Source organism: Candoia aspera, chromosome 9 (genome assembly GCF_035149785.1).
Source record: "Candoia aspera isolate rCanAsp1 chromosome 9, rCanAsp1.hap2, whole genome shotgun sequence".
NCBI classification, from domain to species: domain Eukaryota; kingdom Metazoa; phylum Chordata; class Lepidosauria; order Squamata; family Boidae; genus Candoia; species Candoia aspera.
This window is the reverse complement of record NC_086161.1, coordinates 4533287-4551571: the sequence shown is the minus strand read 5'-3', so window position 1 is coordinate 4551571 and position 18285 is coordinate 4533287. Positions and strand designations below refer to the sequence as shown.

Sequence of the window (18285 nt, the reverse complement as noted above, 5' to 3'; positions counted from 1 at the left end):
GCCTGTTTTTTTTAAAAAAAAAACATTATAAAGATTTTTCTTATTTAACTTTGTGTTCCAACCCAGTCAATACATCCACAGATTTCTGCCAACTCAGTTCCCAGTGTGGGAAGCAAGGAAGGGAGGAAGGAAGATCCTGCATATTCCCTAAGAGATTTCAACTGATGGGAATATATTTACTGCTTACATTTTAGTAAAGGTCTCTTGAACCTGATTGGAGCTTTTAAAATTCCCACCAATTCAGAGCCCAGTTCAAGGCATCTTTATTAAGGTCTGCTTCACAGGACTGAGCACAGTGTAGTCTCTGATAATCACGTCTAGAAGAGCATTTTTGCTTGGGACAAACTGTAAAGCCGAATCCTGGCCAGTTGGTTTGATGAGTGATTTTTCACTGATAGCCCACCTTTCCATTCAGTGAAGCAAGAGACCAGCTACTCAATCTTCCAAGGGGAAATACAGAGCTCTCTTCGTTAGGCCATTCAGGACAGGGGTGAATTCTGTTGTATCTCCTGCTTACAACTTTTCAGCTGCTGTTTTTCAAGACACTCCAAGGCACTGAGGCTTCAACTGGGAACATGCATTTCTCTATGCAGATGCTCTGTGTGATATGGTACTAAGTGCTACATGACAGCTTCTGCCTACCCAGGAAAGTTCAGCCTTCCTTTTGGGATGAGGGCCACCTTTGGCCTCCGACTGGCATGCTGTGGGACACATGCCTTCCGAGAGCTTCCTTTGTTGCCTTGTTTTATCACAAACGCCGGAAGAGAGTTGGATGGCCTCAGCAGAGTGATGGAAACACTCTCCAAATCCACAGATGTTAAAACAGCAGTTGCTAAGCCTCTAGTATCCCCTTCTGCAAACTATCAGCCAATATGAAAAGGACCACAGGAGGGCAGTGCTTCTAATCCCCAGATTGGGCAGCTTCTTCAGAAGATGACTATGATTAATGGGGGACTGAAAACTACTGAGAGATCCAGGAGAAATCACAAGGTTGCATACCTTTGATGCAAAAATGTATTTCACAGATAACCAAGACCTACAGTCTGGGCTGAAACCAGTTGGACTTGACCTAGAAGTTCCGCTCCATCCAGAATAACTGCAGCTGGCTGGCAAAGGGGACATTCACATACCACATATCAATGCACACTCTGCAGTGGAATGCTACTGCTCACCCAGCTCTTTCGGCTGTGTTTCAAATTGGGGTATTACCATAATCCTGCTGCTCCTTCTGAACTATGCAATTGTTATATAGACAGCTGTCCTCCATCACCCCAGGAAAACGTATCTTTTGCTTTCCCAGGAAATGGATGAGAGAGCAGTACACTAATAATCCTATAAAAATGCAATGCAACCATCTGCTGCATCCTCTCTTTGAAGCTAACATGGGCAGGTAGTGTGTTCCTTTGCTTTCATTTCAGAGGCAGCCAGGGCCAGATAAAAATGGGACTGGCTCACGGCCCCCCAACTGAACGTGCCTGATGCTATTCGGCTGCCAGCTCAATGTTTGAATAGGGGGTATAAAACAAGGTTTTCAAAGCAAAGGGAGGCCAGAAAGCGGCACATTCACAGGGATGGAAGATCAGGCTTTTGCAAATATGTGATTTTTTCTGTGTTGGCTCAATCACAAATCCATTCGTGTTCTTTCCTAATTTTTTAAAAAGAAAGTACAGAATGAAAATATTGGGTATACGGTACACTCATTGCCCTAATGAAGACAGCTTGCATGGATTTCCCCATAAAATATGCATTACTTTAACACCCAAAGCTGCAGAGCAAAACCCAGAGAACTGTGCCATCTGAGAAAGTCCAGTTACCCAGCAGTAATCTAGGAAATGCTTTAGCTGGCCTCCCTGAAAACAGGGAACCAAACAAAGTCTTCAATATTTCTACTGCTACACAATCAGTCCTGCACAATTTTTCTCTCTGAATCTATCATTCTGGAGGACCCACGTCAAGCAAGTGTAGCCAATGGCTGGGAGTTACAGCACTGAAAATCTGTGCATTTTGAGGAAGAATGGTCTACGTAAACACGCTAAAGGTACTTGCAACACACCCTATGCAATTCTTGATCATTACATGTAACCTATGTAATGGTTAAATGAGGTCAGCAAAACACATAAATATTTTTCATTTTAAAAAAGACCTCCATTTTCTCATCCTACATTGCAGGATTTTAAAGAGATGGATGGCAGCCAAGGATTTATTTAATGAGGTGCTGGGAGTTTGATTCATCCCACCTCCCTTCCCCCAAATCTTTTACAAAGATTTATTTATATAAATCTTTTATTTCTCAGGATGATGTCTCTTGGCTTTATTTACTATCCACTGTGGATCAGCTGAGATAATTCACCGTTCATTCATCAGCTGCTCCAAAGAACACACCCATCCTATATCCTACTCTGGAGAAAGTATTTCAGGTGAAGCTTCTTTTGCACAGAATTGCCACCACCAAAACAAGATACAAACAGGACTGGGGGGAGGGGGGATCATGCAACACGCAAAATCCAAAGCATGGGTTAGCAAAACCGCTGGGTTTAATTAATGTGAGATGCACAGCTAAATAAATTGCATCACTGTATGGCCAACACAACTTGCCAGTTGTGTCTTACTTCACACAACGTGCAGCAAAGACAAGGGCTGGGTTGTCCAAAATACAATGAATTGCAAAATACCCACCCCCATTTCAACTAAGTCTAGCCTAGCACATAGCTGTGATGGACCATTTCCTTAGTAACTGTGCTCGGTGGGTAGGGAGAAAAAGGAAAACAGATTGGTTTTGATCCAAATGATAGGAGAAGGGGACCACACCCACTTTGGCCTCAGTCCACACCTACCTGGAGTGCATCACAAGCACAAAAAGATGACTCCTATGGTAATGCAGAGAGTGCTAGGAGATGGCCTGCCCCTCATCTAGGTATAGATTTTGCATTAATTGCTATGCAGGAACACCTTTTATGTTGCAGGTTGATAAAAACATCCCAACTCAAAGCATGCACCCTGAGCAGAGAAAGAAAGAAGCTGGTCCTCTGAGAAAGATGTTGAAGATTAAAAACGCAGGAGTCTGGTAGCCCTTTTTCCAATGAACAATTTTATGAAAAGGTTTATGCCAGTGTTTTTCAAACTTCGCAACTTTAAGATGGGTGGGCTTCAGCTCCCAGAATTCTAAAGCTGCCAAATTTGAAAAACACTGGCATAAGCCTTTTCATAAAATTGTTCGTTGGAAAAAGCACTACCAGACTCCTCCTGATTTTGGGGCACAGCAGGCTAACATAGCTCTCCTCCTACAGTTTTGGAGGTTAGTTATCCTAGATCACATGAACCAAGATGGTGCTCTTACCGGTGTTGTGCTGCTGCCTCCATAGAAGGTAACTTCATCCCACGTAGCAACAAAAACTGACACAGCAGTGAAGGAGGGCAGGTTCTTGAAATATTTCCTGATATCTTTCGAGACTTTCTTGAGGAGTGCCGGGTCCGTGGTCTCCCGGTAATAGATTTCTCCTCGGATGCCATTGTGGACATCTGCCCAAAAAGGGGCAATGAAAGCCCGTCCATCATCTAGAGGGAAGGATTCTGGTGTGAACTGGCTGACCAGCACATTAAAGGAAACAACTCCATTGTTGTTGACCTGCAAGGAAGGATGAAGGTTTGATATACTGTATGTTAACAGGAAGCAAAAATGTCAGCTCAAAATGATGCTGATGCTAGAGGAGACAAGCACAGAGGCTCTTCAATTATCTGATGTAAATAGAACTATATATTTATGTTCCCCCATACTTGGAAGTTGGGATGGAGTTAAGGTTCTAACCTTGACAGAGGAATGAAGCACAGAATTCAAATCTTACGGAATTGCCTGTGCTCTGCATTCCGGTTGCATTTGCTTTCCCATTGTGCCTACACTGAAAAGAACCGATTTAAGCCGTCCAGTGAAAGTGATCCCATCTGTTTTCTATGAACCCCATGATTTTTCTTCATACATAGATCAGCTTCCAGACTCCGACAGGCTTATTAAACATGGTTCCGCAGGTCCAACAAACTACTTGTCATGCCTCTAGCAGGGAAAATAGATACACAAGAGGCAATGGGATGCACTAAGCTTTCCAGTTTGACACAAGCGCCTTGGAATTTGTTCTTAGGGGTTTGGCTTGGAGTTTCAGTCCTGGAATTGTTTTACAGCCTTCTTATTTATTGTCACCTGCAAAGCTGTAAAGGGATTTAGAGCTGACCTTGAGGGTAGAGAAGGAAGGAAGGAGGGGGGACTTGCAGAAAATATTACCGGGTCCTGAGAAAGAGGGAAGCATGAGAAGAAGAAGAAGAAAAAAAAAAAACTCAGAATAACTCCACCTTGATTTGGTTTAGTATAAGATGGCACAGACAGAAATTTGAACAGGCTTTCAAGAATCTGTTTTTCTACCTTACTACAATTAAAGAGAATTTCTAGAATGCCATGCTTCTTCCTTGACCTTGCCTACTTCAAAGTGCTGACATCAGTCCTGAAAGCCTGTCCAAATTTCTCTCGGCCCCATCTTATACTAAACCAAATCAAGGTGGGGTTATTTTGAGTTTCTTTTTCACATGCTTCCCCCTTTCTCAGGACCCAGTAGTCTTTTTTGCAAGTCCCACCTCATTCCTTCCTTCTCTACCCTCAAGGTCAGCTCCAAATTCCTTTACAACAGCCCACTCCCCAGAATCCCCCCTTGAAAGTCCCAGTAGACCAAGAGAATAACCTGCCTTTTCCTCTTAATCATTTCTAGGATATGAAAATGACCTAACGAAACAAGGCCCAGTGGGACAGATTGCCCAACAGGCACCAAGAGAGGCATCGGAGCCATGATGCCAATCTCCTGTTCCAAAGAATTGCTTCAGGACAGAGGAGACCAGGGACCCCTTTGGCAGTTTTTGGAGCCCTTTCTGACCAAGGTTGTTGCAAATGGAAAACGTGGCGTTCTGAGTGTTGAGGTGGGGAGCAGAGGAGAGCTGTAGCAAAAGTTCTAACATAGACACCGCTGCCATTGAAAAACAAAGAGAACCCCAAATTCCAGCTTGGCTGTGATTCCACCCATGCTGCAGCCCTTAGCCCCACCTAATTCAGTGGTCCTAACTGCACAGACAGTGGCCCTTCCTGGCATAGACCAACGCCTGGCTAGAAACCGAGCAGATTCCAATGATGGAAGCGATTCTTCCTGTGTGTGTGTGTGTGTGTGTGAGAGAGAGAGAGAGAGAGAGAGAGAGAGAGAGAGAAACAGTTTGGTCCCCTCCTCTCAATCCTGCCTTGAAATAATGCTCTCCTTTTAAGCAGCAACATGGGAGGCTGAGTAAATGATGCAGCTCCTGAGGAAAAAATAATCCCCAAAGCAGGAACATTTCCTGAAAAAATATTCTTCCACGCTCCTGATGTCTTCTGGTTTTTGTGCCACTGGCATAATGTTTAACACGCCGAAGCCTGTGTGTTGTTGAGTGTTGCTGGGCTTTCATAATCTTGCCCCCCGCCCCCGCACACTAGCCTCCCAAGCACCCCCTTGATCTTCTTAATAATCCACCCTTCGGTTCATAAAGTGTAAGAACTTGGCAGGGAGGACACAATCCATCTTCCTCTTCCCGAAAGGCTGGAGGAAGGCAGCGTTTAAAATGCAGATGCTAATAGTGAGGAAATGAGTGATTGGGCTCACCAAGTGGCCCTTTACTTACAAAAATGGTCCGGTACGGCACGCCAAAGAAAATGAAGGGGAAAGAGAGCTTGATTTCTGGAGAACTGCCATCATCCACCTTGGGGGTTTTGGTGTCATTGGGCCAGAAGGGGTATAAGATGCCCATAGTCTGGGCTGCAACAAAGGAACACAGAGTGATAAATTATTCTAGTGCCAATCACATTCCATGCCATCCCCTTTGCTACATACTTCATCCCCACTCAACTTTTTCACTCTAGGAGATGGGTGCAAACAATGCAGCCCAGGGCCACCTTTATTTTATTAACCTATAATTTCATTTTCTATGACTACCCATTCACACATGGGACTTCTAGAGCTGGGAATTGCCAACACTTGGGTGTTCTTAAATTCTGGGAGGGTTCAGAGGTGCTAAGGGGCAAAGTAGGCATCTCAAGCTTTGCAGATGTTTAAGGAGCCCATTTTCCCCCTTTAAAGCCCTGAATCGCCTCCCCAAATGGACATTCCCCCCTTAGAGCGCCACCTTCATTATGGCACAAAATGCCTGGATGTGGCATTCGAACTAACGTTGTGCCCTTTCCATCAACTAGTCACTTCATCAAACCCTGCTGCATCTCATCTGCTGTGAATCTCATCTAATGTGTTATAGTATTATACTATAACAAGCCTAATACATAATATAACCATTATATATATATAACATGTGTGTTACACTGTTGTTCTTTCCATTATCACTGTATATTTACTATTACATTTAGGGTCTTTTTAATCACTTGCTGGGAGAATTTGTATCCCCCTCTTTGGTCAAAAGGTATGCAGTTGATGTACAGTGATTATTTTCAAAATGCAAAAATCATTCCTTTCATCAAGGAAAATATGTTGATGGGGGGTGGGGGGGAGGAAAGCAGCAATATCAGGCATGAAGTCTTGATTAATAGTATGATAGTAATCAGCTGGATGCATTGTAGGGAGAAGAGGGGACTTATGTTGCTGGATTTTTAATAGGCCAGTCGAACATCTGTGCTTTCCATCTCATGGAGATTCAGACAGGTAGAATGGGTGTTGAGGGAGGGTGAGGACTTGCAGAGGCAGGTTGAGAAGCAGAAGATTGGTCTCAATTGCCTAAATTGTCTCTTTCAACTTGATTATATGCAAAACCATCATGTCTCAAGTCCAGATACTTCAAGTCAGTCCCATCCATCCACCCACCCGCTCCTTCTCAAGTTGTCCCCCCTTCTACCCCAGATGGTTCTGGCTCTTGATCTTTGGGAGATCTTCCCACACCAATTATTTGGCAACTCCGACTACCCAAACTCCATCCTTTTCATCCCACTTTGGCCACGTGGATTGCCCTCTCCCTAGACCCTGTGCTTGCCCACCGTGTGTGTGTACTGGGTGTACGTGTGTGATGTCACGTGCTTCTTGACATTATTGTGGCTTATTCTGGATACCTCCAGCCTATGCTCTCCATTCCCCTTACTTGTCTACACCCCACTCCTCTTTCAGACATGACTGGGCAAGCGCCTATGGGTTGGCAATGCAAATCCAACTGTGCACACATTGAAAGTTTCCATACTTGCTTTCTGCCCAGTGTTGTGAATAAAGCAGGCCAGAGAAAGTCAGGGCAAGTGGTTCAAGTATGCAGATCCCAAACTTCCCAGATCAGAACCTGGCATAGCAACAGTTGCCATAGGTTTAGTATGGATTATTAGTCATCATGCATTGTCTCAGAACCTTGCTGCATTGGTCCATTGTTAAGAAGGCAGGTAAGAATTAAAATAAACACTGTGGAAGGTGTACCAGCAGGAAAGTTGTCTTCAGAACATTTTCACAACAATATTGATGCAAATGTGACTGTAAATTGGATGAAGGAATGCAAAGCACTGAAAGCATTAATGGAATATTATACATTAGTATGCCTTGTATAACAATAAAGGGTCCAATTGTTTGTGTGCCTTCTGTTGCATTGGACTAAAATTCTCATCATCCCCAGGCACCACTGCCATGTTGGTTAGGGGCCAATGGGAATTATGAAAGCCATTCGGTCAGGCTGCCCCATGGTTCTGCTGTGAACCAGAAAGTGTTCTGCGCAGCATGCCCCAACTGGGAATAGCCTTTGCAATTTGAACATACCACCCTTTGCTTGTGACTTAAAATGGAGTTACAGGGATGTGTTGCTATTTCTACATCATTGGTAAAAGAGCTTGTAGGCTAGGATTGTTAAACTCTGTTACCTTCTGGCAACCTAGCAGATCTCTCTTCCCTTGAGGAACATGGTGAAATGTGGCTTTCTAATGAAGCCATGGAGAATTCTAAGACAATCCCCACATCCTCGCTCAAACAAGTATCTGTTGGAGAAAGTCATGCTTGCTCTAAGAAATGTGACACATATATTTGCCAATATATCCACATCATTGGTTAAAATAAAATTACTGATGAAAGTAAATTGTATTTCTGTACCAAAACATTCCCATCGCTGACAGAAAGACTTGGTCATAATGTAAATTGAACTGCATTTTGTTGAGTGAAGTTATCTTCCAAAATGTTACCTTTTTACATGAGGAAATTGCCTCCTTAGGAAAAAAACTACTTCACTTGTGACAGTCAGTGATGACTGATCATTCATTTGACAGAGATGGGGAGAAATGTGTTTGTTTTAGATTTGCATGAAAACCTATCTAAGTTTACTTTATTGATGAATACATGAATCAATATTTAGCTGTTCTTCAAAAATCATGCTTCTCTGAATGTTGTAATGAAATTTGCCTTAAATGCATTTTCAAAAAATGAATTATGAAAATGATAATGTACAACAAAAATGTCTATGTTTTGCTGAATATGCACTAGAGACAAACACGTGTTTCCATAAACAGTTCGTGCTGATTTATTACACTGTGATGGTCTTTTTAATTTGTCATCACCACTTGACTGCCAGAGATGCCTTCCATGGGCCACAAGATGTCCACTCCTTCTGTTCCTTCATCATCAGCCTTTCTCTATTGAATTTTTGCAAACTTACAGTAGAACATAGCTATTTGTTTTATTCTACAAACAGCAGAAGCTGCAGAAGATTGTATTCTAAAGCAAGGCCACAGTGAGTCTACCTGCTTAAAAAGAGTTGTTCTAAATGGCCTCACCCTTTCTATGAGGGTGTCATAAAATTGGAGATCCTGGCAGATGGCACCACCAGTCAGAAAATCAACATCTCCTGCATATGGATGTGGACAGTGTTAACAAGTTATAGCAGATTGTTCTGCCAGATAGTGAATAACAAAAAGCATTTCACTTACACTAAAAAAGCTGCAGTTACATCTCAATGCACAGCTGTTAAATAGAAGATTGTTTTTTAAGCCCCCCCCCGCCCCTTCTAGGTATGGAATTAGGCCTGTTTTTCAATACTTAAGCATTAGTAATGGACTGTAGTTTGGAGTTGCAGCCTGTTTTAGAAGTTGCATTAGATCCCCTACAAATGGTTTACTTGGACTTTTTATGATGTGAAACACGGCAGATATTTCTCCCCTTCCCCTCCCACCCTACCAAAATGGACACATGAGATAATGCAACTTGCCTAATGCAATCAATGGAGTGGATTGTCAGAATGAACAGAAAGCCTATCAGTACCCCATGTTGAAAATCTGAAATACTAACCTTGCTGTTGTAGAAGTAAGAAGGTCAAGGCCACCCAGCTTCTAAAGAATGATGGACAGTTCATCCTAGGAGGAGAAGAAAACCGAAAAACCAGAAAGTGTAACAAATAATAGTATACAGGGATCATTTCGATTCTCCATTAAAGATTAGGTCAATCAGGGAACCTCCAAATTGACTGATTAGCCTGGAAATTTGGGGAATTTTTTTTAGCGGTTGAAGATCTAAAGAGCCTTAATTAGCCAGGAGCTGTCAGCATCCTTGCTAGCTGGGGGGAGGAAAGAGAGGTAAATTGTTTGTTTTATATGATGGGTCCAGATGCAAAGTGCAATCTGAGGACGGGTGAGGACTGAAGGGTTTCCAGGCCAGCAGTAAATAGGATTTCACGTGAACCTCACTCAGAGGAAACGTTCAATCCTTTAATAACCCGTTACTCCATGATCTCCCCAGTACAAAGCTTTTGGCTGAATAGCTTTTCACTGCATACTAAAATGAGAGCCAATTGTCGAACATGGAGTGCTCTCATTGCAGAAAGACTTTGTAAACCTTGATTAAACTAATCCCCTCTCCCCCGCCCCCCGCCCCCCACCCCCTTGCTAAACCAGCTGGTGTGATGAAGAATACTTAACATTTCTTGACTCAGAATTTGGAAATACAAACAAGGGCGCAGAGGCTAATCTTCTGCGTTATAAGAATACCCATCTTGCAAAGAAGTGAGGTGAGGAGAGGAAAGGAGCAGGGGAGTAGGAGCTAACAATTACAGAAATAATACATGCATCCTATCGAATGTTTTAATTATTGGGGGCCTCAGTAGAAGTTATCATACATTATTGAATACGGAAAGAGACCTTGTGGTAAAGTGCATGCCGTTTTATCACTATTTGCCCACCCTCCCCATTTTAAAGTTACTGTAGAGGCAAAATTTGTATTCTACTGAAGAATGCAGAACTGAGGGACCATAGGTCCCTTACCAAGCTTCTGCTTAATTTTATGGAGGGAGCAAGTCTAAGCAGAGCTAACACAAAGAGCTAACATTTTATCGTGGAAGCCAATTTGTGTTCCAGATTTGAGCTAGGAAAAGCATGGGAATATGACTATATACAGACATAAAAATGTTTGTTTCTCTACAGAACTCCCAAGTTCTTCTACCCAAGCGATTGGATGTGTGTCTATATACATACATATATATACGCGTATACATTAGTAATGTACAGCTCGTGTTTCTTGCTAGCAATCTTTACAACCACTGAGGAATCCAGCAAAATTTAGCTCACACAGAACCTGCACACAATATTCATACCGTCCCCAAAGACCTCTGAACAAAATGGGATTTAGTTCTGAATAATTGTGGCACTTTATTGTTATTAATGTGAAAGTTACCCTCTTTATTTTGTTACAGTAGGACTTGGTTGCAGCTACTTATTTTTACCATATATGTGTCCTGGAAGATTGGCAAGAGAGGAGGAATAATCATTTGAGTATCCGTGCTCAAAACTTTCTGGAGTTCTGTGATTCACTGCATCTGCACACAATCACCCTTTTACCTGCAGTGCACCAGCATATCTCAACTTGGCTGAGTCTTTAAAGACTCCTCAATCATGTTGTTGTGTAAACTGTGTCTATGTATTATGTGTGTGTGTGCATATATACAAGCATACAGAGATGTGCTGCCTCTTTAGGTGTGCTGATTAATTTTCCTGAAATGTATGACAGCAGAGTATTAATTACAAAATGTAGAAATTACAGTATGTTAAAAGAATTATACTTCATTACACAGAAGCAATTTAAGCGTGATGATAAGTGAACAAGGGAGCTGAAATGTTTGCTTTCTCCTCTATATAATTGGGAACAGAAGCTGATATTAGAAGAAATATGACATACAATTCAGCAATCAACCACATTCAGTGTTCCCATTACAGAGGATGTATTGCTTTTTATCTGGTTTCTGAGATATCAGACAAATAAAAGCAAACTAAGTGGCTGGTCACGAAAAACGTAAAATTGCTATTACAAAAACAGATCTCCAAAAGACAGTTTACAATGCAGAATTTTTAAAAAAATACCCTTTAAAACAAGAAATACAAATTTTAAATATATATGTATAAATAAATATATGGAAAAAAAATCACCAACCTGGTTTGTGGCAGAGCGAAGCAAAATTATATCTGAAATTTGAAACCAAGTTTTGATAAACTCTGGGAAAACTTATGTCAAAGAAGGACACATGTCAATATCCTCCTGCCAATGGTGAATGGTTGATGCTTCCAAAAATCCTTTGTTTTTCAACTGAAGACAAAGCTAAATAAATGTTTTTCCTTAAGAGTTTTAAATAATAATGAATCCCTTTTGCATTTCAAATCTTTAATGGTACAATGGCTAATCAAAAGTGTGAATCAGAAATGGGCTGTAGACCTGGAGCAATCTCTTTCTGAAAACTTAAACCTTCCAGGAGATCCAGGAGGGAAATGTCAAGGCTGGAAGAACTGGGCAGGAGGCTGTTTTGATCAGAATCACTTTTCACTTAGGGAAAAAAAAGTACGGAAAAAAAAGCATCCCTTCCTTTGTGCTACTGAGGGAGGGTCTATATAGTGTTACAAAATTAGCATTAAAGAGCATAAGAACTAAACCCATGCATGAGCAAGGGACCTTTGAAGCAAAGTTAACTTCTTCCTACCTTATTTAATATCCAAATTGATGTCTAGGAAGGAATCATTTGGATTTACAGCTTCATGTAATTCTTACTTTGGGCTTAAGTTTCGATGACCTATTGCAAAAAGAAGCTGAAAGAAAATCATTGCAGGACTGTAAACGTTTCAGGAAGCAGACCATCGGACTTCAAAAGCCAGAACATGAGCAGGTTTCTGGACAGATCTGATTGCTGCTAAAGGCAGTGAAACAGTCACGGGCTGAGAAGTTGGCAACTCCCATGTTGCAGCTTTGTTCGCTTGATCCACAGAAAACACTTTGCCTTTAAAAACATTTGGCCATTCAAAATGAGGTTTGCATTTGTGCTAACATCAACAATGATCTCACGTTGGCCATTTCATAAGCAGTGGGCAAACTGCAATCTTTAGGCCAACACCAATCATGATCATTTGCATCTAGGTGATTTATGACACTGCACCTTCCAAGACTATTTATACAGCAAGTCAGTTGAGCTGTTCCTCCAGTAAAGAGTATGATACACCAGTCTTTGAAGCTCCCACCCACAAGCAATTTTAAAAATGGATAGAATTCTTATGCTCTTAATGACTGGGCAAGCAGATTATACACGTGATTTTTACCCAGCTTGCATGAAATCAAAATCAAACAAGCCACACTGAGACCAAGCACTGGGCAGGAACTGATTTTGGATCCTAATGATATAAGTAACAAATGCTTGAGTTTTGTAAACACGGAGACAGGTTTCCAACCACCACTTGAAAATCATTTCTCCCCAACATACAAACTATTACAAATGCTTCATTTTTAAACTTGGTTTTTTTTTAAACTTCCAGAATTGCGATTTTTTCCCACGCGTCAAATATTTGGAAGAGGGATCTTAGTTTAATCTTCTGTCATCCTCATAAACTTGCTTTTAAGAATTCAGGAAACCAGGAAAAAAAACATCACATCTTCCTTTTAAAGAGAAAAGTGTCTCACCTCCAGGTTCTTTAAAAAAAAAAAAAAAAAAGGAAGGGGGGAACAGAACAGGGAGAACTTTTTTTCCTGAATGCTATTCTATGCTGCAAAGTTTTGGAACTGTTTGTAAAGTGAAGACAAACCATCTATCAACTTAAACACTATTGCCCTTTGCTGCTTATCTCATGTTCCTGCAATTAAAATGTCTACAGATGAATCATAGTTCCATGCACTGAAGCAGAATAATACATGTAAAATCTTCTAGCTTTGCAAATTTTGGAGAGTGTGCTGGAAAAAGTTCTGCTTTGAAGAAATAGCTGTCTATGAAGTTTTCCTAGAGCAGAGCAACCAAGCAGAGGTGAGAAGCTAAAACTTAATCCAGCAAGATCCATGCGCATCAGAGATTCTGGCTTAGAAACTAAATATTTAAACAAAGTAGTTCCACACTTTTTTTTTTTTTTTTTTTACAAAACTTAAAGTTTATTGAAATCATTCAATTGACTGCCTTATATTTGGAGCAAGTTCTCGAACACTGAAATGCAATGCTGTTTCTTGGAAATTATCTTTCTTCCACAAAAGTACATGAATCAGAGTATAAACAAAACCAAAACTTTTAGTGGATTTGTGTTTAATCATTATGTAAGTTATCTTTCTAGTTAACACGATCCTTTATGGACTTATGGGCAGAAAAATCTTCAGTCCCTGTGCATCTCAAATAAGTGATTTCTGCATGTCATTGTGTCTTACTAGCTGTCCCAAGGTTGACATATACATTGCCCTTTCAAACTACTATGCCGAGGATCTTGGCCAGATGTTGGATTTGGAAGTGAAATAAGTGGTGAACATGGACCTCTTCCTCCTCACTGCTTGCTTTGTGCCAGCAAGAAAGCAACAATGGGTGAAATGCAAGGAGTAGGAGATTCTTCACAAGCAGATACCACCTCATGGTAATCCTACGTGGATCTCATGCCGTTACTCATGTTCAGTTCCCCTGCATATACCAACAAAGTGGCTCCACTGGTGTAACCCCACACAGAAATCTCTACCAAAAAGCAAGTTCTAGAATTCAGTGGCACTTTCTTCCATGTTGCAGCCTAAGTATCTGTTCCAAATCTTTATGACTTTGGTAGCAAACAGGCTGCAATGAGGCACCCATCCTCCTTCTGCAGCATTCCCTAGGAAATATGATGCACCCGGCCATGAGCACAAATTAGGGCTTCCTTAGGGAGCAGCATCCCAGTCAGACCTAGACTCACCAGCTCTCCACATCCTCAGTGGCTGATGGAATTCGGCAGAGCAGAGACTGCCTACTTTGATAACTAATTTCAACTCCAGCAGCAGCAGGAAAAAAAGCTCAGAACATGAAGATGGTGGTGCGATTTATATAATCTCTTCAGAACCAATATTATTGAAGCATACTGTTGTGTTATAGGCTGAAACTCTTGAGATTACTAATGGGTAAATATGCTATGGATCAATTGCAAATGCCTTTAACTTCAAAGGATCCATATATACACAGCTTTCTCTGGGACTTTCTGATAGAAAGCTCAAAAGCCAAAGCAAGTGTAGAGATTTCAGAGTCTAGGTCTTCATCATTTGACTTCTCTTGTTATTTTTTTCTGTCTCCAACTACACTGGGGTCTCACCAGTACAGAATGGTAGAAATTTAATTCCCATACTCTTGGCTTCACCCCCCCCCCCCCCAATTCTCCTTCAGCCCAGGATTCCATGTTGGAAGGAAAAAAAATACAAGTTTCTTACCCATCTTAATTATGGAAGCAGAATTAGTTATAAATTTGGTAATTTGCATAATGTGAATGCTAAATTGAGGTCTAACATGCACAGAACTTAGTCACCTGCAGTACTGCAAACCAAGATCCTTCTTTATGCCCAACACTACAAGCAACAGTTAGACCCAGATACGAGTCAATAATAATTTGCTATGGCTTGCTACCCAGAGATAACAGTCCCCTGAGTTCTGAAGCTAATACATCCCAGTTCCCCAGGTTTTTCAGTACAAGCCCATTAAAAATTGCAGATAATTACATTATTTTCTGATGCAGTAAAATCTACAGATTAACTTGACTGTGGATAGGAGTACTTTCTGACATCACCCCACTTATCTTAAAAAAGGGACATCTTTCATAAACTGGGATTTTTTGGGAAAGAGCACTGGGGAGAATATAATCTCCTTCCAGTGACCGCAACATTGCCCTCCCCACAAAATAGGGAGCTTTTTGCAGGCACAGAATCCCCAGGGAAATCACAAGTTTTATAAAAATGAAAGCTGGGGTTTTGAGTGCCTCAACTGCCCTACTGTAAACTTGAAACTGCAGCTCAGAATATAGCTTCAGTTGGAGTCTATATTCTTGCTCTTGTTATCTAAATTATTAGATGTAGATGAGCGTGGACCATTCAGTCCTGCAATATGAATTACTGCAGTAGTCAGTCCCACAGCTTCTTAACTATCAGCAGAGGAAACCTCTGGCATGAAGGGGAGTTCACACGTTCAACAGCAAACAGCTGTGCATCTGGTTTATGACAATTCCCATCAGATGAGCAGCCAAAAATGCACTAAACGTTAACATTTTTCTCTCTTTCTTTTTTTAGCAAAACACCAATGGTCAAAATCAGTTTCCACTCAGAAACTATCTCGTGTGACATCAGCACTCGATGAAAGCAGAGTCGAAAATTGGCAATGTCTGGTACTACATCTCCTTTTAGTACACAGCACTTGAAAAAGCACAAACAGGGAACCCATGAGTACTATGGGTTAAACGCAGAAAGTTGGAGAATGTTGTGAATTTGGTGCTACTGGAAAACCAGGATGATCCATAGATTTAGTAGCTCAATCCAATGCAAAAATGTAGCTGAACAGGATGTTTGTGCAGAACACCATTACATTTCTCTTCCTCACATGCTGCTTTTATCCTCCTATAATGTACCTAATTAAAAGATTACGTATTTGATGTAGCCTGGCTTCTCTTTTTTGTCCACAGTTATGTGCCAATTCTGTATAACTGCAGAAAGCTGACAGAATGTATTATATGCAGACCTCAGCTTCCAAAGCATTTCAGTTTGTTTGTTTGTTTTAAAAAAAGAATGGGGATGGTTGAATAAAGGCTCCGTCTTGTTACACCCCTTTCTCTCTACATTATACCTAGCAGAATGTCAACTCAAGCAAACACTCTTGAATTGCCTAAGTTATAAAACCGGCAGATTTCCAAGTTAAAAACAGCTTTTCCCTAGCTTACTGCTCTCCAGAAGTCCAGATGTCACAATACAGGAGACACAAAGTTAAGGCAGGCAGGCTTAGGGTTTAACACTAACCCTCTTTCAACAACAGACACAGAAATACGGATCTTCAGTGGAATTCCTTTGCTCCCCCCCTCCCCTTTAATGCTTGGGAAATTTCCTTCTAAGATGCCAAATATATGGGCAGTGAACAGTATTACCATGGTATCAACACTGGAGTGGGGAGGAAGGTAGGAATTTGATTGGCTGGTCCTTTACATCCAACCAGTCTTTCAACCCCTACTATGGGGCTGGTGTATTTTATGCAGTAGGACCACAGATAAAATAATAGTATATTATTACACAATTCTATCTTTCCATAGATCTTTACTTTATAATAAAATATCTTATTGAGATGAACATTCCCCATTACAGCATGTGTAAATACACACACACAAACACCACCACCCCATCCATTATAAATAAAATGCTGATTCGGGATGCCATGACAAGGTAGCATAAGGGCATTTTGCTAAGTAAATGGAGAGGAAAGAACCTCAGCTTGCTATAGTTATAAAACCCAGAATCCAGCTAACACATTCTGGAGTGACGCCCAATAGATATAATTTGGTGGAGAACAGCGGCTTCACGAGGGGTGATGACCCTAATGCTATTTTGTCTAAGCCACTCTCTCTCTTTAATGTACAGAGAGTGGATAAGGGTTCCCAGGGTAACGCCCCCTTTGCAATGAGAAAACAAGAGGGCTTTTTTGGTTTCCAATAGTACAGATACTAGAAAGGAGGGGGGGAAACCCCACACTCTGCAATTTATAGAGAAAGGAAGCCTGCAAGAGGGAATAGTGGAATCAGGGGGTGGAAAAATCTTGCTTTCAGAGCATAAAAGCTACCAACTAAGGTCAAAAGTTCACAGGTAATAAGACTCAGCCAGTTCCCCGGACGTTTAAATGTACAGGTGTAAAATGGATGGATTCAGCTGTTTCCAACTTGTCAAACTGACATGGGGAAGGAAGGGCAAAACCTTCCTGATTTACAAAGCAAACAAGTTTAACACATTTCCAAACAGAACTGTACAAGAGATGGATGGTCTATGAAAACAGTGGGAAGCATAATACATAGTCATGGCGGTTTCTCAAAGTTCTGATCACAGAAGCGCACTGCGCACCCAAAATTAAAACTGAAGGATTGCTCTGAAGTTCTATAAGGGAAGCTCACCCTATTGGAGCGGCACAGATCATGGACTATAAAAGGACAAGTCCAGAACAGTGACTCTTGCATAAGAACGACCAGCAAGTGGGATAACTTGCTTGGAGGACCAGGACTCGTTTGGCATCCCTCTGTTGGCTTAAAATTGACTAAAAATGAACTAAGCTGTACTGGATTTTTGTTTCCACCTAGGTATCATAGCTAATACCAAATCTGGAACTCAGGTTAAAACTAGCTATGACGGTTTCTAGTTGGTAAGAAGTCTATCCCTCAGCTAATCCTACCACACAAGTTTATTGGAAGGATGAAATTACAGATGCAGGGAATAAGGGGGAGAAGCAGCATTTATGCTACCCTTAGCTCCTTGGAGGAAAGGTAAGGTAAAGTGCAATTCATAATAACCATGAACTGAAAATATACTGGCAATGCAAGGCATTCATGATCTTTTAGCAAACTGGCAGAATCACAGAGTGGTTTGGTTCAGCAACCAAGCAGGCAACGACTTTTATAAAACAGATCCATCACCTTTTCTGCTCAGCTGCCTGACACAGTGGCCGCATGTAAAGGTGCTGTCCGTTCAATAGCCGATGTGCCCAATACAGAGGTGGGCCGCCTATGCTACCTTGGCGAACTAGCAAACCAGGATGGTGATCTAAGTGAATTCAGTTTAGCAGGATGTCCTTGTTACTGTGCTTTGGAAGCTGCAGGTGTGTATGTCCATGGGAGAAAAAGAGAGAGCGTGCACACGCACATAAGTGCCTCTCAGGCTCTCCTGCCGCTATCTGAAATACAGAATGCTGCTGGATACCCTGCAGGCCTAAGTCTGGTAGAACATGCCTTGAAGGACCTTTTCCTTCCAAAAGGCCTTCCAGGAAGAAAGAAATGACAGACCACCAGGG

The 18285-nt window shown here is 41.5% G+C and overlaps 1 protein-coding gene across 1 annotated transcript in view; it reads right to left on the bottom strand.

The window, feature by feature from the left end:
• Positions 1-9375, bottom strand: part of TECTA (tectorin alpha) — a 53088-nt gene extending 43713 nt beyond the window's left edge. Inside the window, exons 1-3 of the mRNA XM_063311358.1 lie at positions 9312-9375; positions 5686-5819; positions 3338-3625 (exon numbers count right to left, since the gene is read on the bottom strand). Coding sequence (XP_063167428.1) covers positions 3338-3625; positions 5686-5819; positions 9312-9375 — 486 coding nt within the window. The remainder of the gene's footprint in view (positions 1-3337; positions 3626-5685; positions 5820-9311) is intronic.
• Positions 9376-18285: the final 8910 nt, after the last annotated feature.